We start from the raw sequence: 25,437 nt of genomic DNA, 5'->3' as shown, positions 1-25,437 counted from the left end.
GTCTTAATTTAGTATGTAACCGTTAAGTAATGGTGTTTTACTTATAAGTGAACACACGCCGAATTTTGGCGTTACCTCGGCGCCTAAAGGTCTAAGCTAATTAATTACTTCAATGAACAAGTTTTCTGGTACAAGGAAACTTAAAATAATGATTATAACAACTTCAAAATGCCAAACAATTCGTATAATATGATAATTTACCATACATTTGTCGAAACCATTACTTCACGGCCGATATTAGTAGCACGCAGACATGTTAAAATCACTAAAAAACTAAAAATTCAATTCAATTTTAATAATAAATCAACATTTCAGCAAAATTCTCCTTAACATAATATTCGATTTAATTAAAACTCAATTTATCACTAAAAGCTTTCGAACAGTAAAATAATTTATAGAAAAATTTAATCTGCAAGCACCATAGCTTAAATCCTATTTTTGTGCAAATTTTACTTTATAATGACCAAAATTTACTCACAAGTTTTGTGCTCTTTGAACTTATTATATTAAATATTTCATATTTTTCTACAATTATTACAAATTAACAATAATGCACAGTTTATCTCCTTAGCTAATAGTTATACATGATAATAAAGTAACGATAATCAATTACAGTTCCTTTTCTGGAAGAACTTCTAAATTGAGTTAGTTCTTACTCCAGAATAAGAACTGTTAGTCCCACTTACAGAATAGACGGCATTCAGTAGTGGCACTAAGGTCAAAAGGTTTGTCCATGTGCAATGAATATTGTTATCTATCGCATGTCTTTTTAAACAAGGACCATAGTCGGTTGTCAGATGCGATAAGGAGGACCATGTTTACAACACATTTGAATGGTAAAACCATCAATATAGATCATCCTCGTAGACATTTACGCGCTTATCGTTACTTCCTTAATCATATGTCGTCAATAAAACAGAATATAATTAGTAGAGACTAGAACATTTACTACTTATATTACCGTGATGATCTGATGATCCAAATCTTGCCTTGCTCTCAAAGGATCAAGAGATATTTTTGTTTGCCGGTGGATACTTACAGTGTACGTTCGACTATTTGTTTTGGCTTAATTCTTTTTTGAAGGTTGAAATATACAGGCCCGGACTAGCCATAGGGCAGATCGGGTAAATGGCCAATAAGCCGGGCGCCTAGAAGGCCGATCGCCATCTTTGGAGTGGTATTGGTCTACCCCATTGCGGTCCACCCTAAACCACTGGTGGCTTGTGGTGACAGCTGAACTAACCCACCAGCGGTGGTAGATCCCGCAAAGGCCACCTGGTTTATAATCATCCTCCCATATAGATGTCTGTTCGTCAGTTAAATGCCCAGGCTGTTTTTAGGTCTCAGTCAGTGCCCGAGATACAAATATTTTTTGGTAGAGTCCGCAGAGATATCTTTACAATGATAGTGATTTCCCCTTTTTACTATGGCGAAGCGAAAAGGAGGGTTTATATTATGTTTTTAAAGTCACGTTACAAAGTACCAGTTCGATAAATTGGTATAAATGAGTAATTAAAATTTAAAAGTGAATTATTGAGAAATATACTATTTGCGTGTGCATGAGGTCATTTTATTTTTGCAATTGAGTGTCTGAATATAGATTTGGCAGAATAATGCGTTCGATAGTTTGACTATAACGTACTTAAATATCAACCTTCAAAACCGAAATTGGCACAGAAAATTAGATATACCGACGTAAGAATTTGTTTTATATGATTGACTGATTAGTTGTGCGGTAACTATTTAGTTAGTCACTAAAATTAAATTTCACACGTCTTAAATTTTATAGGAAACTATACTGAGCATGTTTTCAAAAACATTAATTAATTAAAACTATAAAAGAAGCCACATTTTCCTAAACAAACGTAATATATTTTACTAGAGCCGTATTAAGCTAGAATATATAAGGTGACGATCGCAACTTGTACTTTTTTAAGTCCCAAGTATTCATTTGCTAGTAATGGTAACATAAATACGTGCTAAATTTATATTTCCTAGTTTCCAAAAAGGAGAAATGCCAATAATATAGTTGTAAGTAAGTAATATAAATTCGAAAAAACTTTTTTGGAAAATGACTAAATTTTCATACTTTTTGGATATTTTTAGGTTAGTTATTAGTTTGTTTAGGTTAAGAACACGGCATTTCAAACTTTTTTTTTAAGTCTAGAACAGTTCTTGCTACACAAGCTAACCGTATAGCAGTGTTATCAGACTTTGGCAAATCCTTTTTACAAATTAAATTTTACTTACGTATGGCAAGACTACATAAATGCTGGTACTTACTACAATACTACGGCTTTAGTTTATGAATCTTAAGCTGGGTATACATTGTGCTGCAAATTTTGATATACCTAAACAAAACGATGCAACACACAATGTATATTTTTGATAATTTAGAGCCGCCAGCTTTCGGATTCAAAATCGAAACTAATAAATAAATAGAATGATCGTAAGTAAAATTTAAAAATGTAAAAAGGCTACAGTTTAAGACATATTCAAAAAATTACTTCGTAACAGTTAACTTTAAATCAGAGAAAAGTGCAACGTCCGTCATATAATAACAAGCTACATTTTATTAAATTCTTGGACGAATATTTTATACGGAGAAATTTGTTAAGTTATTACTTATTTTTAAGTTTACGTATCATTTTGTATAATTATATTTTAAGATGATTTAGACTGATTAAGAATATTATGAACTTTTTGATTTGAGAAGACTGGAAAATAGCTTATTTAGAAGTTACTTGATTTATTCTTCGAGTATATTCTGAGAACTTAATCGTAAATCAGCTTCCATTTTATCACCCATAACCTCAAAAATATCTTACACTCACTTGTAACCTTATATCCACGGAACGGCAACGTCTCGCAAGGTAAATGCATGACGATTCAAGGACCAAGATGACGGTTGGCAAATGCAACGTTGCCGTTTTGTGGACACAGTTTTGTTTCTTTCTACGCTAGAAACAAGCATTCGACAACTGACGATAGCGTGCGCGTAGCGGTTTACGTCTACAGTAGGTTGTTTACACAAACAACCATCTAGAGCTGATTTTAAGCAAAAATAAATCATTTCAAAATCAGTCTTTCAAAAAATTCTCTTTCTAAATCAAAAATAATTCAAACCCGATTCAACATTTTCCGCGAACTCCGAACATAACCTCAAAAATATTCGTCCAAGTGTGTACATTGTATTAAACAACCGTTGTTCGCCTACCAGTCGCGGCGGCGGAGGGACAGCCAATATTACGTGATCTTCATCTTCTTTCCCGTTTCTTCTAGCATGTCCTTAATCTTGGAGAGAGGGGAACGCTTGTCTTCTTTGAGTTTCTCTACGTAGGAAGTTGGCAGGTGAATCTGAAGAGGATCGTGCAGACGGTGCAGGTCTTTTTCCAATTTGTTTACCTGAAACAATGGAGCAAAGAGTTATTCCTAAATGATTTAGGGGTCTATCTATAATGTTGCCTCGAGTCGAAGCAATTTCGTTGTTTCAATAACAGCCATCGAGTTCTCATTAAAAATGAAAGTGCGGCACCATACTACACACCTTTCCGTCGCTCGGAGTCACCATTAGAGCTAACGTGCTACTTTGCACCCTAGTGAAAACTGTACTTAAGGTAAATACAGTAAGTACTGGTACTGTATTTCGATGTTAAAAGACAGCTCGAAATATCTACAAAAACTCACCTGATCCTTCAGATGGTTATATTGGTTGATATCCAATCCGATCTTTTTTGCCTTCTTGTGCAGAGTCAGTAAATGCTGGCGGTCCTTCACGTCGGGTAACACGTACTCCTGAAATATATAAAAAATACGATTCAAAGTGTAACTATATTACCCACCGAATAACGATATTTTTGAGTTTGAGTAGGTTCATCATTCATCTTTAATTCACATTCATCTTTAATAGTTTCTTCAGATAAAATCAGCACGGATCATAACAATTTATGAGATTTTAGTAGGTACTAGCTTAAAATAAGGAATAGTACTATGTATAGAACTTCAACACTACACTCCCTACCAGCGGCTGAACTAGGCGGCAACAAATAAAATCCAACCAACCTGTTTCGTCAGCACGAAGTAAGCATACGCAGCCATCGCGGTGCCATAGGTCACAAAGTACGTCACTGGCTCCATGATGTCCCAGGAGTACTCCCACCACGTCAGTCGAGCCAGGACCCCAAACTGCACGCCCATAAGACCCAGCCCGATCCAAGTTAGAGCAGACGTCCTGCGTGTCGTCTCCATTTCTAGCGACATACGTTTCTGTGGGTGGAGGAAAAAACCTAATTAAAAGCACGAAACATAAATGTCACACAATAATTTTACACATCATACTAGCAATAACCTGGCCAAGAAAGCGTATGTGACAATCTTTCAGTATTGCCACTGCCGCTGCCCTTCGCTCACGGCTTTCAGAGTTTTTGTGCCGAATTCAACCGCCTTGAGTGATACGATTCTCGCTCACATACACGATCGGGGCAAGCAGCGCCATAATAACTCAAAAGACAACTTGCAGCAATTTTTGACTTGAAATCCTATAATGAATACTTATTGAGAATCTGTATGATAACAGATTATCACCCTTATTCTTCTTCTTATCGTGTGGGTTGTGAGGTGGAATATGAGCCTCATCAACCTTGGTGTCAGGGTTATGATTGAGCCGCCAAAAGCCCCTGGCATGGCTCACGTAACGACTACACACTTACATCAGTAAGTAGTAACCAGCGGCTTAACGTGCCTTCCGAAGCACGGATCATCTTACTTTCGGAAAATCAGTCGATCAGCCTGTAATGTCCTAACCAGACTAGGGATCAAAGTGTTTTTTTTTGTTGTGATGTGTCCCCACCGGGATTCTAACCCGGGGCCTCGGGATCGTTAGTCAAACGCTCAACCACTGGAACACAGAGGCCGTTAGCACCCTTATTAGAAATGGTACAATCTCTCAACCAATCTAAAAACCTTCATGTTTTATGACAAGCCCGGGAATTTAAGCAGCTGAGGATTTTCTATGTTTTTACTCGCTCTTAAACAAGCATAGAAACAGTCTCACTCACTTGCAGCAGAATGTAAACACTCTCACCGTCAATAAGTGAGATAGTCAAAGAACAGGGGGGTTAAAAGACCACATTGAAGCAATTCATCTAAAAAAGCAATATTGCCTTTTGACATTTGCGCATATAAAAGTAAATGCAATGCAAATATCAAAGAGCAATATTGCTTTTTTAGATTGATTGCTTTGATGAGGCCATCTTATCCCCCAGGACAACGCGAGGAGCAGAGGCAGTGGCTGAATCCCTCACCTCTTCAAGCGGCTGCAGCTCCGCAGACAGTTTCTCTAACTGCGCCCTGATCTCGCGCTCCTTGCGAATCTGGTGTTCCCTCACGTTGAGAGCCTCGTACAACTGGTTGACCAGGTTGCGGACGTCGCTCAGTCGCGTCACTTCCTCGGCGCTCAGCCTTTCCTGGAATTAAATTAGGGTCAAGCTGTTAGGTTTATCATTTCCAGTTGTGACAGGCAAATGAGAGACATAGACTAAGCCAAGCTACAGATATTCCTATTTCCAAAATGGCTCACATAACACAAGCCGCACGAATCGAGTCGCCGCGCAGTTACACATCGCCTTTGATACAAGGTGTTATTTGATTCGGACGGATTATGCGTTTGCAGAAATATAAACAAATGCCACTTGTAAAGGCCATCAGAACAGAGGAGATCGTTTTGCCACATTTGTTGGGCAGATGGATGTTTCTGTGGCAGTTTTAATCAACCGCTAGTGTAGGAACTCTTGTAAGAAATTACTGTTTTATGTAAGATTTCTGTATTTGTACACTAAAGGATATATATAGAACTTTGAAAAACACACAATTCTTTTTACGATATTCCCGGAACGATTATCAGCAGAACACATTAGTCTACATTATTGCTGCCAATACGATATAGAAGTTACAACACAGATACAAACTAACCCAAGGTTGCGTTTCCTTAACTTTATTTTCAACTTACAAATGTTTGTGTTCTGAAATCTCTCATTTACATATACGAGCGACAAAGTCTCCGTCTGGTATATTCATTTCACTAAAGCTAGAGTAGTATCATTAGCATTATGCATACAGAAAGTATGTTTTCTTCAGATTTGTAACGTGGCTGTATGCCAGATGGTAACATTTAAAAAGCTTACGAAAATTGGTACCTATGTTTCAAAAGGTAAGTGTAAGGAAGTATTTAGGCAATAAACGATCTTATAAATAAATGGCGTAGTAAGGCCGAGATTTCCAGACACAATAGATAAACAATGGGGTTTGGAAAAGAATATTTGATCTGACAACTTTAAAGCATAACTACTCATATACGAGTAAGTATGCTTTTGTTAAAAAGTAGGTATTTATATATGCGTGTGGTTTTGCCACTTCGCATATAATTCACTATAAGTAATTACAAAGGTTACAAACACGTCCGACAATAAAAAATAGATCGATGAATATAAAATAAAAGTAAAGTATTAATATTTTTATAATCTTTTTTAAAGGTATTTTTATGTTGCAATTGTCATCTGGTCAACGAAGTACAAAAAATCCTTGGTTTAGGTGTCTCTAGACTTATGCACGACACAAAAAAAAAAACATTTTTATCTTTTCCTATCTATCGACTATGATGACATACTACCAATAGATTATGTTTAATATTTCTCCAAACATCTGCTTTCAATATCAAAAACATATTAATGAATAATCTATAACTCTAACAGCTATTAGATGGAGCAAAATACCCCAACATTTAGTCGAGTTTCTTCGGAACGTGCCCCATTTGGCCAATCGAGTGAGGTGTCCAATCGCACAGTCCTCATGTTTTATGTATCGTCTGCCGCCTGGGGGATCGTTCTATATATTTACAGGTTGGTACTAACTTAAATCCTTATAGACCTTCGGTTTTCATACTACGTAATGTCGCTTGGTAATAAAAACCTTGTAAGCGCCGCTTTGTAACATCAAATAAAATATTCTTTATTGCACCTAAAAAGGTACACGAAACATACAGCACAATTGGCGACCTTATTGCTCCACAGCAATTTATTCCACATCACAAAATCACATTCTTCTCTTCTTATCGTGTCGTTAAGTTTGGCGCTATCTGCGTGCAGGTGTTCGGGCACGCAGGACACGATGTAAGATGTTCCATCGTTTGGGGAACAGTGCCGCACTTGCACTTTAAGTCAGAGCCATCCGAGAAACCCCACCAGAACAAATTGTTCTTACTTCGGCCCACCTGAGTCCGAAGTCTATTTAGAGACTTCCAGGTAAGCCAAGGCAAATCAAGACCTGGCGGAGGTCTCTCGGACGACGAAACAAAAGGTTTTGGGAGGTGTACCCGTTCCTGCCAGATCCTGCATCTTTCCTTAGAGCGGTCATCATCATATAGAGGCGATACACACTTGGCGAACCTTTTGAACAAAATCGCATTCAGACGTGATTTTTGTTAACCTCGGAAAAGACACGATAAAATCAATGCAGGTAAAGAAATTGTTTCTCAAGAAATCGCTGTTTTGTTGCAGAAAATAATATCAGAATGTACATACATACATACATAAACTCACGCCCGTAATCCCTAATGGGGTGGGCAGAGCCACAAGTAATCAAAGACAACTTGCAGCCACTGTTGATACGAAGTCCAAAGATGGATATGATGAACCTTATGGTGATAAGGGATCAGCCTATCGCCCATAACATAATAATAATAATATCAGAATGTGATTTATGAAAAAGGCGCTTGCGTGGATTTTACTATGAGTAATACGACGCTATGTTGATGAAAAGGCACATAAAAAAAGATTGATTGTTTCAAATATTAGGTAACCTTTCGGCGTAAGCGCGAAAAAATTCTAATTCTATGTAAAAGTAAATGATCTAGCCAAACCAAATCGTCTCGACTACAGTAGTACGTAGTTTCCTGGGAACGTTAGAAAGTTGTTCCTAGGTTCCTAGTATCCTACTACCTATGTATAATATAGAACAGAGAATATTGAACACAATGTAAGTTATCGGACGTCGCCGGCTCCAATAACTTCGGAACTGATGTATTGGCTCTAGGAAAACAAGCTCTGAAACAGTTTGTGCACTGAAATTGGGAAACTGGTAGATAACACTCTAGTGAAAGGCGATTCACACACTATACCCCTAATCCAGCCAAGTGTGGGCATCTAGATGTGGTCGATGCTCTGCTTGATGGTAGGTAGGAATAACACAGCTGGACAGTGTTGACTGCACTTTTATTAATTTATATTATAAAATGTTTAACACACGATAGGTACACGTTAGTTTCGAGATTCAGAAGGGCAAGTATTGCCACACTTAAATATTAAAAATATAATTTTGTTGGGGATGCCAACATGCTGCGGCCTGAGAGAATTTAAACTAAAAGAATACAATACAACTTATTCTATCCTCAAGAAATCAAATGACTCATGGCATGATAACTCATGGCTGCGAAATAATATTACAAGTCAGGTATATCATATCATCAACTAACACAGTAATTAAATTAAACTTGCAAATCTTAACTTTGTTTTTAAAGTAATAACAATATAGCTTATAAATTCAATGAAATTGTAGGAAACGTGATATATTTTTTTACTTTTTACTCTAATAAGCAAGCTTAACATATATGTGAAATAACTAATTCAACATTTTACAATTAGGTATATGAATGTATATGGTAATAATAGTATAATAATTAACTCTTATAGAATAAACCTATCTTAGGATACATCACACAAAAAAGAGAAAAGTGTTTTATGCTATCTTATGTAAATAATAAAACTTATTCTAAAGGTAAAATACAAACGCTCGATAACGATCGAGTATACGTCTTGCCATTGGACGTTTTTAACTCTAAGGCACGGACCTTACCGTCTCCGCCTGGGAAAATCTGAGTCACTCTAGCCATAGGCCAGTACAGAGGAGCTGAATTTGGCTCGCGCATTATAACTAATGAACCTACTGTTATGTTAGGCAAACTATCGCGCCATTTTGGTCGACTTTGCAATATGTTTAAGTATTGTTTGTGCCACGCTTTCCAAAAACATTGTTTCATGTTCTCAACCAAAGTCCAAAATTTGAGCCTATTAGCAGGAACCTCCGTTATGTCAGGTTCAGGGTAGGACACAAGTGGACCTCCTACTAAAAAATGTCCTGGTGTTAAGTAACTAAAATCTGCAATGTCCGAGGATGAAATCGGCATGATGGGTCGCGAGTTTAAAATGGCTTCAATTTGAGATAAAACCGTATTCAATTGTTCGTAAGTAAGTATACTTTTTTCTATTGTTCTTTTTAAGTGATATTTAGAACTTTTGACTGCAGCCTCCGCTAGACCAGCGAACACCGGTGAATACGCAGGAATAAAGTGGAATTTTATTCCTTGTTGGGAGGCAAACCCTTGCACCTGTGTCTGGTGGTCAACGGAGCCGTGCAGCTTGTACAAGTCAGCTAATTTGTTCCTCGCCCCTACAAATGCGGTCCCATTGTCGCAGAAGACCTCGGTGGGCAGTGATCGACGCGAAATAAATCTCTTAAAGCAGGCGAGAAAGGTATCCGTGGATAAGTCTGAAGCTAGTTCTAGATGAACCGCTTTTGTTGTGAAGCAGACGAATACACAGATGTAACCTTTACTAAGAGTTGCTCGCCTAATGCGTGAATTTTTTAACTGCACCGGCCCAGCGAAGTCCATTCCAACAACTTGAAAGGCCCTTGAAGCGGTGACACGCTGTTTTGGCAAGGAACCCATGAGCTGTCTTGCAGTGTTTGCTTTCATTCTGAAACAAACTAAACAGTTATGAATAACTTTTTTAATCGTTCTGATACCGTTTACTAACCAGTATTTTTGATTTATCTGCGCTAATAGCAGTTTGGGCCCTGCATGAAGCAATCGAAAATGCTCGTGACGTATAATAAGTTGCGTTAGTCGCGATTGCTTTGGCAAAATAGCAGGGTGTTTTTGTGTGTATGGAATGTCTGAGTTGTGTAGTCTACCTCCTACTCTAAGTACGCCCTCCTCGTCGAGAAATGGATGCAAAGGTTTTAATGAGCCTTTAATATGATCGCCTTTCAATAAGCATTTTATTTCTTCGTTATAATAGACTGTTTGCTCGTGCTTAATTAAAAGTAGCAGAGCCCTCTGCAATTCATTGCTCGACAAAAATTTCGTTCTTATTTTTGTGTTCGTCGGCTTACTATTATGACAAAATCTAAGTATGTATGCTAAGATACGCTGCATTTTGTTAATGTCTGAAATGTTACGTATCATCATGTCGAGTACCTGCGACTGATCTAAAGTGCAAGAAAGGATAACTGCGCCATGATCTGCGTCTTCTGCTTTCGGTTTCAATTCAGGTAATTCTGTAGGCGACTGTATTTTATTGTTAAATGAATACTCCCTGTGCTGAAGGAAGGCTGGTCCGTTCCACCACAGTGTGCTGGAAGCTAGTACTCGCGGATCGTCCACTCCTCTGCTCACCAAGTCTGCAGGGTTCTCCTGAGTATTCACATATAGCCAGCGCCATCTATTAGTGAGCTGTTGGATTACTCTCACTCTGTTCGAAACATACGCTTGTAGTTTTGTGACTTCCGTTTTAAGCCAAGCTAAAGATATCTGCGAGTCAGAAAATAGGTAAACATCGTCTACTCGTATCTTTGTTGTGAGCGTTTCATGCACTCTGGTTATTAACTTTGCTAGTAACAGACATGCGTTGAGTTCGAGCCTCGGAACGGTCAACGGTTTCGTGCGTGGATTGATGCGTGATTTCGAACACAGTAAGGATGTTTCAACTGTACCTGATGAGTGAACCACTCGTAGGTATACACAGCAACCGTAGCCCGTAGAACTCGAGGCGTCTGCGAATCCAATGAGCTGCACAGCTTCAGCGTCTGAGGGAATCTGTATGTTTCTTTTTAATTTAATAGTGTCCATAGAAGCTAGGTTATTAGAAAATTGTACCCACTCGTCATGTATGTGCTGAGGCGGACATGCGTCCCACTCCATCTTCTCAAGCCATAGCTGCTGCATAATGACCTTCGCCTTCACCACAATCGGATAAACAAAGCCTAGCGGGTCATAAAATCGAGAAATCTGGCTTAAGATATTTCTTTTTGTGATGTTTTGTGTATGCATGTTTGTGGGAGGTGTTATGACAAAGCAATCTTCCTGTACGTCTATAGACAGACCTAGCGCCTTTATATTATAATTTTCCTTTTGAAGTTCTATATCATCCAACTGTTGTAGGCTCGTGGGAATGTCTGACAACACCTGTTTGTTGTTGGATGACCACTTGTGCAATTCGAATTGTTGGGGATGCCAACACCAAGTGAACGTCAACTGCCACAAAACTGCAGTCTTCTTCTTCTTATCGTGTAGGTTGTGAGGTGGAATACCAGCCTCATTAGTCAAGGTTGTAATTGAGCCGCCAAAGGCCCCTGACATGGCTCATGTAACGACTACATACTTACATCAGTAAGTAGCAACTGGGACCAACAGCTTAACGTGCCTTCCGAAGCACGGATCATCTTACTTTCGGATAATGAAGTGATCAGCCTGTGACGTCCGAACCAAACTAGGGATCACAAAGTGATTTTTGTGATATGTTTCCACCGGAATTCGAACCGGGGACCTCCGGATCGTGAGCCCAACGCTCAACCACTGCGGCACAGAGGCCGTTAAAACCTGCTGTAAGTCATGTCAAATGACCTATATGAGAATCGATGTATAAAGGCCCCGATTCCTGCATACAGCACCTCCTAATTATATTTTAAGTTATTCCCGTCATTTTCTTATCCGCCGAAAGGGAAAGGGCAGATTGACAACTGTTAATTTTAAAATTAATGTATAACCCGGACGAATTAAATAGGCAAACAAAGAAAACAGATAGTACAGGCTGGTAAGCTTATCTCTAAGAAAGAGATTTCTTCCAACTTATCTACATGAGCTTCTTCTTTAAATACTTTTATAAAAGAATCCAGCTTAAAATTAAATACTTAAACAAAAGTTTGAAACAACAAAGTAGATTAAACACTAAAGTACTTTCAAGATGAGTGTGGGTGACATTGCGTCACAAATGTAAATGTCACAATTGTCTTGTAAAAGAAACTTTGTGTCTGGATGGTCACCTATTAGGGTTGACTACATCTGGTCGCATCGCATCTGTCTTATGCTTCTATCCTTTTCTGACACTCAGAACCGTTATTCGCTAGAGCGAGATAATGCAACTGCAGGCGGTTGAATCGCCGGGGAGCGGCTATACTGTGATATACCGTGGAGGGGGTTATAAAGTCACATTGAAGCCAATTAACCTTCATTCAAAAGCAATATTGCTATTTGACATAATTTGTTGACATTGCGCACTTTTTATATCCGCAAATGTTAAATTGCAATATTGCTTTTTTTTTACTTCTACGATTAGTCTGGGATACTTTGTAGTCTGGGAGAGTTGTGTTTTTGGATTGTAATAGGCAAGCAAACAACCTAACACAATGAGATATTTTTTTACGAAACGTCAAAATGATATATTTTTTTTTTGTATAAATTCATCATTAAAAGTGGTCAAACGTCGAACTTGGGGGTTAAAAAGTCCACATTGAAGCAATTCATTTCAAAAACCAATATTGCAATTTGACATTTGTTCATATAAAAGTAAGTGCGCAATGCAAACAAATGTCAAATAGCAATATTGCTGTTTTAGGTAAATTGCTTTGACGTGTCCTTTTTAGACCCCTTGATCGTTTGTTTGTATTCAGCAAGCGTTCAGAAACTTGAGATTAGACAGGCAGTCGCTTCTGTAAAAAACCGGACCTGTCAAATTTTCAGGTTAGGTAAATGGACCCTGTGAAAAACGGGTTAATGCTAGGGAGATGATGCGTTCAGAAAGTAAGACATTTTTAAAATCCTCTAAAACGTCTTCTCTACTTTGAATTCTTAAAAAGCGCCTTTCGTTCCACTCGTGGAATGGAATCCCAGTTGCATCAATGTGTTATTTTAAATTTAAATACGAATAACAACGCGGAAATACTTTTGTGTGTTGTAGGGAATTTAGGAATGTTAGAGAAATTCTTGTATAAGTCTGCATGAAGACAAATTCGATAGCTCTATGTACCTGACTGAATGTACGGTCACGAGTATGGTATTCACTTTGATACCATGTCACATTAACTTTTTTGACAAATTCAACCGTAAGTCTCATTAAATGTCAAATATGATAGTGAGACAGGGTTCGCAAGTGGGTACATCATATTACTGATGACTGTACTAGGATACATGTACCTATGAAGTTTATTAAGTAAAGACTTGTGTTCTAAGTTCAACGGTATTTAACTTTTTATAACTAAGTATACTATGACTAAAGTTACATAACGGTTCTCCCCGCGATCTAAGCAAAGCCAGGATTAAGAACGTTTTTAAAACTCTCGAGATGTAAGCCATTTTACTTTTTCCTTCGGGAACATATCTACTTTTTGTTCAGATAAACTCTCCCTACAGAACTTTGTGAATTAAATGACTAAATTTTTGACTAAACCTGCTTTAACTTGTTTGACTGCCCACACTTGCCCATCAATGACCTCAAGTTTGCTACTAGCCAGCAAACGTCATTAAGAAATACTTACACTTAATTACATGTAAACGACGTCCGAAAATTTTTATATGAATTTTCTTTTTTCTTATTGTTACAATAAGGAGATTGTATATATATTATAAAAAGTATAAAATCCATATAAAAAATGGTCGTACGTCGTTTACACTACATTTACTAAAATGAATACAATGCAAAACCCTTTATTGCACATAAACATAACATTAAAAAACAATTACAAAGTGACAAGAGAAGCACAGTCGGCGCCCTTACTGCTAAATAGCATTTTTTTACAGAAAGCTTTAGGACGAAAGGACTTCGGTATTCACTTAAAAATCAATTAGGAATTACTTTTCGAAACACCCGGGATTAATTTGAATTCCCCATTATTCAAATTAAAATAAAAAGAATTATCAAAATCGGTTCATAAACGACGAAGTTATCCCCGAACAAACATAAAAAAATGCGGTCGAATTGAGAACCTACTCCTTTTTTGAAGTCGGTGAAAAGAAGACGTATGTATATAGTGTCGAAAGAATTGCAAAAATATGAACGATAACTCTCCGCCAACCAATTCGTAGTTACATTAACCCCACCCCCTCTGGGTCTTACTTTAGTCTGATAATGCCGTAAACAGCTAAGGAGTAAGGAGGAGCACAGGCATATGTCTGTTTCCCTCGCACCTACGCGTTAGGCAACACACGGTAAGAATGAGATTATTGTCACAGATTCCATAAGTAAAATATCTGGGGTGTGGCGCCGGATAGAAATCCAATGTATTCCAAATTTGAATCTGACACCCAGTTTGAATTTGGAATCCGGAACATTGGTGTAGACTGACCCTGCCCCAGACATGCATCTTTGATCAGTCGCTAACGAATTTAGTAACAGGCTTGAACAAGGTCGATAATGTGCGCGACACTGCATTATGTGAAGATATTTTTTATCACAGTTTAAAAATCAACCACATTTTCGTTTTTGACTGATTTACAAATTTTGGTAAAGAATTACATAACAAACAGGGCTAAAAAGGCCACTTCAAAGCAATTCACAAACAGCAATATTGCTATTTGACATTTGCTGTCATTGCGCACTTACTTTTATATGCGCAAATGTCAAATTGCAATATTGCTTTTTAGATGAATTGCTTCGATATGGCCTTTTTAACCCTCCTTATGCAATCGACGAATCGACGTATTACAATGAATCCTTTCACAAAATGCTCGTTACGCTCCATCTTTGAAACGGAAGTGTGAAGTACATAGTCAGAATGATAGTAAAAAAGGATCCTATAAGGGTTCCGTTGCACCTTTTGAGGTTCGGAACCCTAAAAATAAAAAGATCTATCAATTTTTCTCGAGCACACAGGTTTCCTCACGATATTTTTTTGCTCATGACAATATTTACATACATCATCATCATCATCATCCCCCTAGCGTTATTCCGTTTTCACAGGGTCCGCTTACCTAACCTGTAGATTTGACAAGTCCGTGATTTTTACAGCAGCGACTGCCTGTCTGACCTTCCAACCCGCGAAGGGAAAACCAGCCCAATACAGGTTAGGTCACATACCTCCGAAAATGCATTTCTCAGGAATGTGGGTTTTCCTTCACCACTGAGTACGTGATAATCATTTATAATCCAAACGTGAACTCGAAAACAAATTCGACAATCATTGGTTCAGGCCTGTGATTCGAACCAGCGACCTCAAAGTGAGAGGCAAGCGTTGTATCAACTGGGCTACCAATATTTACATACGTAAAAACCACAATCTGTGAACCTGTTATCCACAAAATCATTAAAATTTTACAATTATCAGGAATTTGAACATTTTGAAATGTAATAATTTTTATACGAATCGCAACATACATATAGTCTACTGTGATTTTTTATCTAACTGTCACTGTGAAAGATTGGAAGAAAATTGATGAATGACGCTTCCGAATGATTAATGACAATGCACGGTTTTCAATTTACCACAGATTGAGTCGATTATGCTGGAATTTTACTTAAAGTGGTAATTTTTAATAAATGGTTGCTTTTTACGATGGAAAATCATATGATGCATTACTTTCAGCCTCGCTTCGTTTATTCTACGAAAAAAAACGTTAGTAGAGAAACAAACATTATTGAAACAAATTGGTAAACAATATACCACTGACATGCGCGAATGAAATTCAAAACTAAAGAGTTAAAATATAAGAAACTAAATTAAAATATAATTAAGAAATGACATAAGTAATAAAAGCTTGGATACATTTTCTTAGTAGTTTTAGGGCCCGCAGAATACCAGCGTCGTGGCTCACGCCGCGACTTATGCTGAGCGAGGTCCTTTTATTCCGGACGCCACCGCAGCTGCGCAGGTGATCGGGCCGTCCGTCAGTGCGTTGCATTTAGGATACTTTTATTATTATTTTTATGATTAAGGTTTGTTTTTCTTTTTGTTTTGGTTTTTTTTTCTGTGTATTGATTTCCGTGTGGTTTCTGTCCTGTGTTGAATGTAATGCACCTGTTTGTCTGTGTCTGTGGTGTCCGGAAGTAATAAATGTTTCTTACTTTCTTAAAGTAAAATAACATCCTCGTTATCGTACACATTTCGAAGCACGGTCGTACGATGTTTTACGATGTTCACTACATCACCAAAGAATGATAATTTGGTCCATTAAGTTATGCCACATCACAAGATTCTATATATTATAACAATATAATATTGTACATATATATGCACCTACATAGTTGGTCACAGCTTTTAGTACAAATTACGAACAACTTTTTAAATACAGAAGAGCTTGCATTCAAATCAGAAAATTTCTATACTTCATTACTCGACTGTGGCGTATCAAAAAGAGGGTTATGTATTTCGTGCCTGCTTTTATTTTATTCCTATTTGCTTTCCAACTCTAGACTTCTACTAGTTGGTCGCAGGTTTTGCGGCTGCCTTCTACGTTCAAGCAAAGTATTTTATTTTCCTCGTAAAAAATGTGGTCCTCAATTTAGTAAACTGGCTCCGAGCCAGTGGTTGGGCACTGGGCTTGACAAATTTAAAGCGATTGTAAAGCAGTCCACAACAGTCACATGATGTAGAACAGCAGTGACGTAGAAAGACCTTATGCAAAAAATTTTAGCATAACTTTATTCTGCTTCTATTCTACTATGTGACAATATATGCACCTACATATTAGGCAGCCAAATTACTAAATTGTATAACAATATTTTAGGTTTTTTAAAGAGCGTCTAAGGCCCTATGCCGAGGTTGTTTTTCTCGCAGCTTCTTTTAGCCGGCTATACAGGTTGCGAGAAACTGCAGTAGTTTTAGGCGAATAGACGTTCGTTATTTAAAAACTGTCAATTCAAAATGTAACTACGTATGTTACCTAAACAATACGCATATTTTTGAATTTGAATTATCATCTTATGTAATATGTGCTTCTATGCTGTTCTGGGAGCATATAAAAAACATAGAACACGTTCAGCTGCTTCTCTTCCCGGGCATGTCGTAAAAACCGACAGAGGGATTGTGTCCTCTAACATGATGGACTAATGTTATGGGCGATAGGCTGATCCCTTATCACCATAAGGTTCATCATATCCATCTTTGGACTTCGTATCAACAGTGGCTGCAAGTTGTCTTTGATTGCTTGTGGCTCTGCCCACCCCATTGGGGATTACGGGCGTGAGTTTATGTATGTATGTATGTTCTTATGTAATAAGAATTCTTATGTAAAATAAATCCTCATTTTATGGAACATTCACATGAGCAGCGCGTTTGTGAAAACTGCATGTCGTTGTGTATAAAAAGGTGTTACATGTTAACTAATAATAATAATAATAATATAGTTCTTTATTTCTCTCACAAGGTAGGTAGGTACACAAATTTTCGTAAAACGTAAAATACAATTTTAGTTCCTTATGAGAGCTGGAGTCTGTACTAGGCTCAAGGCCTGTATTACAGATCTCCAGGCCCCATACCTCACAGTATGCTAACATTTTGTACTTACATTTAATAACGTAGGTAAACATAACATAAAAAGATCCGCGGTGCACCACAATTTAAGCAAAAGGTGATGTAGGGAGTTGTCGTGTTGTGAGTGTGTTAGTGGGTACAGAAGTAGTTCGAAATACGACGTGATTGCATGAATAACTGTTTAAGTAGATAATGGCCTTCATTCCTGCAGACACTTCCTAATGGAATCAGCACCAGTCACGTCTTCATCTGCTTACCTACAATTAATTCAGTGGGTAGCAAAAGAAGGAAAACAACGATATCGTTAACATAAATTAGTCTAAACGGAACCCTAGTGTATTCCTCTCTTTACGACAACGCTATTACCTTAAATAAGAATGGGGTAGTTTCATAGGTCAAAGATAAATTATGGAATTCTGATTACTAAATATAGACAGATCTAAAAGTGACAGAAACCGTTTTCTTCTTTTTATGTAACGTATTTATGAATTTTAATAATGAAAAATGTAATAATAAGTGCGATATTTTATCACGTTTTTCTATGACGTCACGTGTTGTTTTTTCATACCAATTTCACAGTAATTTGGTGTTTTGACGTTTAGTAAAAAGTAACTGATTTGACTAGTTGGAAACTTGCTTATTGACTGGTGTTGACTAAAAATGAACAGTGTATTTGTTATTTGGGGAGATCTGTGCCTAGCAGCGGGACGTGTATAGGCTGTTTATGTTTATGTATGTTTATTATTGGGCCGGGCCAGTGTATTTGTTATTTGGGGAGGCCTATGCCCAGCAGTGGGCGTCGTACGGCTGATGATGATGTTTATTATTTGTAATTGTACTGAAAAGCAAAATGGAAAATGTAAGCCTCCTGATGCGTTGGTTTCCAGCAAATCTATTTTGTACCGGAAAACTTCGTTAGGTTGGAAAATATTCGCGTTAAATCGAGTTATTGTACGAAGTGTAAAAAGTGTTCTGGTTGCAGGGAAACTCATTAAAGAGTAAACTTATTGCTGAATTGAGTTGCAGACAAGAAAAAAAGTAATAAAACAATCTGATGGCGTGAGACGTCGCTCACCTAAGGCAGAGAAGAGGCAGAAAGTGCCTCGTGCATAAGGAAACTAAAACAAGTAAGAAAATTTAAATATGGAAATGTGTTTACAATTTTTGATACGGTTTTCTCATTCCACAAAGTGGTCAAGCGCTTGCCAGAAATTTGATTCCCATTCCCAAACTACTAAAGGCTTTTGTGTTCCCTTCTAACCTAACCTAACCCGCAGTAGTGCGATCTCATGAGAGCTTAGAGATATAGAATAGATTAGAATAGAATAACTTTATTCCCAAAACAGTGAAGGTTACAAAAGCATTTACATAAATTAAGTTTAACAATTTGTGACTAGTAGCTAACACTGCCCAGGGAAATGGGACTGACTCAGCATATTGTTGCTAAGAGTATGGTACGAGTGCCCACTCTCACCAACACTGATATTCTGCCAGTACCCATATTACGCTTATAATTAGTAATAAATGAATTGATTTTAAGTTACATCTGTCGTTTTATTATCTGTCGAAAAGGAAAGGAGTGGGTAATCGACAAGCATAAAACTTATGGAACATACGTCAATTTTAAGCTCAAATCTAAAACAACCCTCTAAAACTTTACATTGGCCAATAACTCGACAAAATTAAGTTCCCAGCACACGTCGAGATATCTTTTTGATTCGCCCGAATTATTCATTAATTTACTCATTCTTCTTAAAATTAACAGCTGTCAATCATCCGTCCATTTCCTTTTTGGCAGATAAGAAAATGGCAGTGAAGTATACCTTAAGTAAAATTTGGAATTGATGATGGTAGTTCCAAAATTGTGTCAATGAATTAATGTTTAGAATCACAGTCGTTTCGTATTTGAGACATGTAGTATAGGCTCTATGTAAACATGTAGTGTTATCGTAGCTGCTACGCGGCGTAGCACCAAGCCTTGTTATTCTGCTACGATGTTAGCTACAAAATGGAATATCACATTTTATGATTTCAGCCCATCCATAATTCTAGTTACTATTATGAACTACGATTAAAATAACAAATGCTTAAGGTAATCTGTAATTAGGTAACCTAAATTTTGTAATTATAAAAAAAGTATTAATTAAAAAAAAATGTTTCCAAAACCGCTATCTCATTTTAATTGGATTACACGTATCCGGTCCCCGAAGTAAAATAATCATTAAAATCTCGTTAGGAAAAAGTCATTTAGGATAAAAGAAAAATAATGAGCGGACTAATGATATCTGTTACAAATAAATGAACAAAACGAAATAAATATAAACTTTTGACTTGTCGACAATGATGGCACATTATTTTAATAGATACCAAGGCATTGCACTTACTATGAACCTGACACACCACTTTCGCCTCTTTCACTCTCATTAAGTCTGGTCAAAATCGCTTAGGACATTACAGACTGATCACCCGATTGTCCGAAAGTAAGATGATCCGTGCTTCGGAAGGCACGTTAAGCCGTTGGTCCCAGTCACAACTTACTGATGTAAGTATGTATAGTCGTTACATGAGTCATGTCAGGGGCCTTTGGCGGATCAATAATAACTCTGGCACCAGGGTTGATGAGGTTGGTATTCCACCTCACAACCCACACGATAAGAAGATCAAAGTCTGGTTTAAAGTACCCCTCACTGGCCTTTCTTTAAAATCCTGGAATTCACCTAGGCTTTCCTTTTGCGTCCACTTACACCAGCATTATAAATATTGTTCGTAAGTCTGCTTTCATTTATTCTCGTTACATGCCTGAACCATCTAAGGCTGCCCGCCCACGTCAGACGATCGGCGACCGACTTTTTGTAGGAGAAAAATAGAACGTATTACTCGCAATAGTGCAATGCTGGTCAGCATTCAAATCGGTGCATGCCGACCTATCCGATTTCCGGTAAAAATGGAACGTTCGGAAATGTATGCGTAAACCTAGCGTAAACGCACACTATTCATATTCATTTATTGCATGTCACAAATATAAATTAAGGCGGAACATAGTAAAAAGGTACATGTGACGCCCTGCAAGGGCACGGCAATATAAAAGACACTAGGTGCCTTATTATAATAATATTAAAATATATTATCTAACTCTGAGGAGCTCGATGGCGCAGCGGTAACGCGCTCGGTCTGCGATTGTTGAAGTTAAGCAACTTTCGCAAAGGCCGGTCAAAGGATGGGTGACCACACTGACCACAAAAAAAAAGTTTTCATCTCGAGCTCCTCCGTGCTTCGGAAGGCACGTTAAGCCGTTGGTCCCGGCTGCATTAGCGGTCGTTAATAACCATCAATCCGCACTAGGCCTGCGTGATGGTTTAAGGCCCGATCTTCCTATCCATAGGGAAGGCCCGTGCCCCAACAATGGGGACGTTAAAGGGCTGATGATGATGATTATCTAACTAAATATTATTATTAAGTAATTAGGTACAAAGTTATATAATACAGATGTTTCGAATACCACACGTGTAAAACTTAATAACAATATTAGAAAAAAAAAAACTTAATAAAAATCTAAATCTAAAAAAAACCGTTAAGAAAAAAGAGATTAAGGAGAAGATTCTCTCTGTCCATGACGTGCTGCTCCCTAGATAGCCACAGACAATGTGGGGGACGTGTGCGTTGAGTCGGTCACAAAATCGGGCATAAGAATCCGAGGAAAAATCGGCCCCATTATCTGTCCTACAAAAAGTCTGACGTGGGCGGGCGCCCTAAGGCAAACAACAACAGACATCCGTCAAAGTAAACCAAAATAATGCAGTTATAAACTTCTGTTCCATACATTTAGGCAAACCACATTGCGAACAGACGTAACGTAGACAAAACTATGTTAAAACTACACCAGTGCCCTGAAACAGCTAGCTCTAATACAATTACAACTGGAAATGCGACGTCCAACTCAAAATTGAGGGCAAAAAAACTACGTTATCGCATAAACGAATAGTGATTGATTTTATGGCAGTTGGGAAAATCCGACAAAAAATGTACTTAATCTTTCTTTGCTGTTAATTACTAGTTATTATTGTAATTATTCAATCTTGATATTTCACTGTCCGCTTTATGAAATTTAATTTGTAAAACTTTGTAATTGGCTAGTATAAATAAGGTTTTTAACATCGCAACTTTTATTATGATTATTACAAGCTGTAAAGTTTGCAATAAATCTTTCATCGAATCATGTGAATTTATGTAGGTATTATATGGGTAATAAGATATACGTGAGAAATGCAACTTGAATTATTTTATTTTTAATAATTGTAATTACTTAATACTACTACTAATTTATGTCTACTAGAGGGAGGGAAAGGGAAAGACCTAAAAACACCTGGTTGACAAATGTCTAGAGGGACATGAGGACTCTGTGTCTCAAAGAAGATGATGTTTGTCAGCGACATACTTGGCGCAGCATGATTGGGAAAGCTAAGGGCAAAGAAGAAAGAAGAAGAAGAAATATAATTACTTAATTTCAATATATTTTCTTATATTAAGTTCACGACCCGGATATACAACCATACCCGGATACAGGGCGTAAAACGCGGCGCGAACACCCCGGACATCCGGCTGCCGGTCTCTGTACTGAACACATATCGGTTACCGACATTATTAAGAAAAGGAATTCATTTTATACCCGGAACAACGATACGGCCAAAATACAGGTAGGTAGGTAGGTAATTACTTAATAGTTTACATAATTACATACAAACCTACATAAACTCACGCACGTTATATTAAATGGGGTAGACAGAGCAACAAGTCCATTAAATGTCGGCTTACAATAAATTTCTAAAAGATTAGCGTATTTGATTATCAAACGCCTGATAGTTCGTTTAGAGCAAAATTGAGGTCGTTAACATGTGCGCGTAATTTTCCATGTTGCTATGTTAATTGCTGAATAATTTGCTTAAATAGAAATTGTGGGCGTTGTTCCGTTTATGATTACAGTTTAGTCTAAAAACTATAGAGTTGCACACCTATTAGAGGCTAATAGGCTATGCAAATATTTGAACAACACTACCAATACTATCTTACTCGGCATTTTTTTTTTTTATTTCAATGTGGGCCATAAGGTTTTCCATTCCAAATTCAAATTTACTGAAACTCGTGTTTTGTTAAAAATGAAATCGGTGAAAAAATTGAGTGTTGTTTGGTTTTTTTTTTAAAGAGAAGTAAGAACATTATAATTGGGTAGATTCCTAGGTCAAAGATAAATTATGAATATTTTGACACGTTTTTAAGACGTCACAGGTTGGTTTTCATACAAATTCCGTAGTAATTTCGTGTTTTGACGTTTAGTATAAAAACTGCCCTACCCTATTCATCGTGGTGGAGCTTGGAAAGCACATAGCTTAGTTGACTTCTACGATATGATTGAGATGATAAGCAGCTGAACGGATTCTTTGTTTTTCAACCCAGAGGTCACAAAAAATTACAAATAGTAACATCATAAACAAAATGCTTACACGTAGCGTTTTTAGACACACAGAGTAGAAATACTGATTGCTTGAAAAGTTAAGCAATCTAATTTGCCAAGTACCTAATAGGTACCTGGCTAATAGGCATACGTGATATTGCTACTTAGCAATAAGGCCACCTGTAGTACTCTTTCTATTTTCTTGTTTTGTATTTTCTGTGTGTGCAATCTTCTTTTTCTGTCGTGTGGGTTGTGAGGTGGATTACCAACCCCATCTACCCTGGTTTCAGGGATACTATTGAGCCGCCAAAGGCCCCTGACATGGCTCATGTAACGACTTCTAACTTACATCAATAAGTAGTAATCGGGACCAACGGCTTAACGTTCCTTCCGAAGCACGGATCATCTTTCTCTCAGACAATCAGGTGATCAGCCTGTAAAGTCTTATAACCAAACTGGGGATCACAAAGTGATTTTAGTGATGTGTTCCTACCGGGATTTGAACCCGGGACCTCCGGATCGTGAGCCTAACGCTCAAACCACTAGACCACCGAGGCCATTTGTGTGTGCAATAAAGTATTTATGTTATGTTTAGTAAGTCAGTGTTTTTAAAAGGTTGAAGAGAGACCGTTACAAAAGAAACGCTATCCTTTAAGTATATCTTCAAATAGAAACCTCTCTTCCTAAACTAAATGGGGCGAAAGGATCTGAGTGCTCCTTTCTACTAATGTATCAATTTCTTCAACTTGCTGCAATATCATAAGGCCACAGTCAAAATAAAACGGTAAATCATATCATACAGGGTGTTAGTGACATCGTAACGAAAACTTTGAGGGATGATTCAGACCACGATTCTGAGTCAATATCAAGTGGATTTTTCCGTCGCAAAATTCATGTTTTTTTTTTAGTTTTTTAAAATTATTTTCAATTCTATACTTTTGCGATGGAAAATTCCACTTGATATTAACTCAGAATAATCAGCTAAATCATCCCTCTCAGTATTCGTTACGGTGTCACTTACACCCCGTACAAGTACATACGGTAGCCATACAAGTAGGTATGGGTGTTAGTGACACCGTAACGAATATTGAGGGGGATGATTCAGACCATGATTCTGAGTTGATATCAAGTGGAATTTCCTGTCAAAAAATTCATGAATTTTTTTGTGTTTTTCTTAATTATTTTTCTATCCATACTTTTGCGACGGAAAATTCCACTTAATATCAACTCAGAATCATGGTCTGAATCATCCCTCAAAGTTTTCGTTACGATGTCACTAACACCCTGTATTTTTAGCGACCAGTAGGGCTAACATGCACAACGCGATAAAAAATTGTCACGCTCATTTTATCGATTCTGATGATATAATTATGTCGTTTGGTGCTTATATGTGAAGCCAAAAGATGATCCATGCTTCGGAAGGCACGTTAAACCGTTGATCCCAATCACTACTTATTGATTTAAGCACTGCCTTTTTGGAAAAAACACATTGGAATTTAATTTCTGTTAACAAAACTTCGCCTTAGACAAACATAGTTTCAATCCACGTCAATAACTGTGATCTCTGTCATCAATACCCTCGAAATTAGTCTACCATATTACATTCAAGAGAACATCATTTTTAATCGGTTGTAACATCATGTACAGGAACATATCGTGGCTGACTTTTCAAACTACATATCTGCAATTTTTTGCTAAAATAATTTGTGTCTCATTGACAATATATATAATAATATATTTTCCTGTACCCAAAGGTTGCCTAGAAGAAATTGCTGCATGAGCAATAAGGCTGCCTGTTGTGCTGTTCTGTATATGTAGTCCTTATCTCTGTATTTTGTGTCCATTGTGCTCAATAAAGTATTTTATCTATCTATCTATTAATAGCAAAATGTGCAAATCAGATTCGCCACAAATTTCAAATACGTCATTTAGCGACGTCAACGTACATATACCACCATACGTATACAAAAAATACAAAGAAGGCAGACCCCACACTCAGATGGGAATAATAAATGCCAAGGAGAGAGAGAGAGAGAGAGTATACAAAAAAATATCAAAATATTCTATATTTAATCTTTACGCTTAGTCCAAGAAAGAACCTGCGCTGCTGTTTTCTTTACACTGTGGTATGGCCCACATCGTGATGAATTGCAGCTGTTACATCTTATACTTGTTTCACGCTATTCGTTTTTATTGATACGAGAAATGAGAGCATTTCGAAACCAGACAGGTTGTTTATTTCAAATATATCGAACCACTATAATTGTTTATTATTGTAAAGAAGATTCTGGTGAACGTAATGAAGAGAATATTTTTTTCGTAAAAACTAATAACACGATTTATACGAGGGATTCGTCCGCCATTTTTTTTTTTGACGTGACTTATTGTAGATTTTCCGCAGATGGCATTAA

General features: G+C 37.3%; 1 protein-coding gene across 2 annotated transcripts in view; it reads right to left on the bottom strand.

Annotated features, from left to right (window-relative positions):
* Positions 1–274: 274 nt before the first annotated feature.
* The window catches only part of LOC126367061 (calcium uniporter protein, mitochondrial), a 187,451-nt gene continuing 162,288 nt past the window's right edge, over positions 275–25,437 (bottom strand). For both annotated transcript variants that reach the window (XM_050010454.1, XM_050010455.1), the window contains 4 exons: positions 5,304–5,465; positions 4,063–4,266; positions 3,688–3,795; positions 275–3,405 (listed from right to left, as the gene is read on the bottom strand). In XM_050010454.1, coding sequence (XP_049866411.1) covers positions 3,247–3,405; positions 3,688–3,795; positions 4,063–4,266; positions 5,304–5,465 — 633 coding nt within the window. In that variant the 3' untranslated portion in view covers positions 275–3,246. The remainder of the gene's footprint in view (positions 3,406–3,687; positions 3,796–4,062; positions 4,267–5,303; positions 5,466–25,437) is intronic.

This window comes from Pectinophora gossypiella, chromosome 5 (genome assembly GCF_024362695.1).
Source record: "Pectinophora gossypiella chromosome 5, ilPecGoss1.1, whole genome shotgun sequence".
NCBI lineage: Eukaryota > Metazoa > Arthropoda > Insecta > Lepidoptera > Gelechiidae > Pectinophora > Pectinophora gossypiella.
Note: the sequence above shows the minus strand (reverse complement) of the source record. Positions and strands in the feature narration are given on the sequence as shown.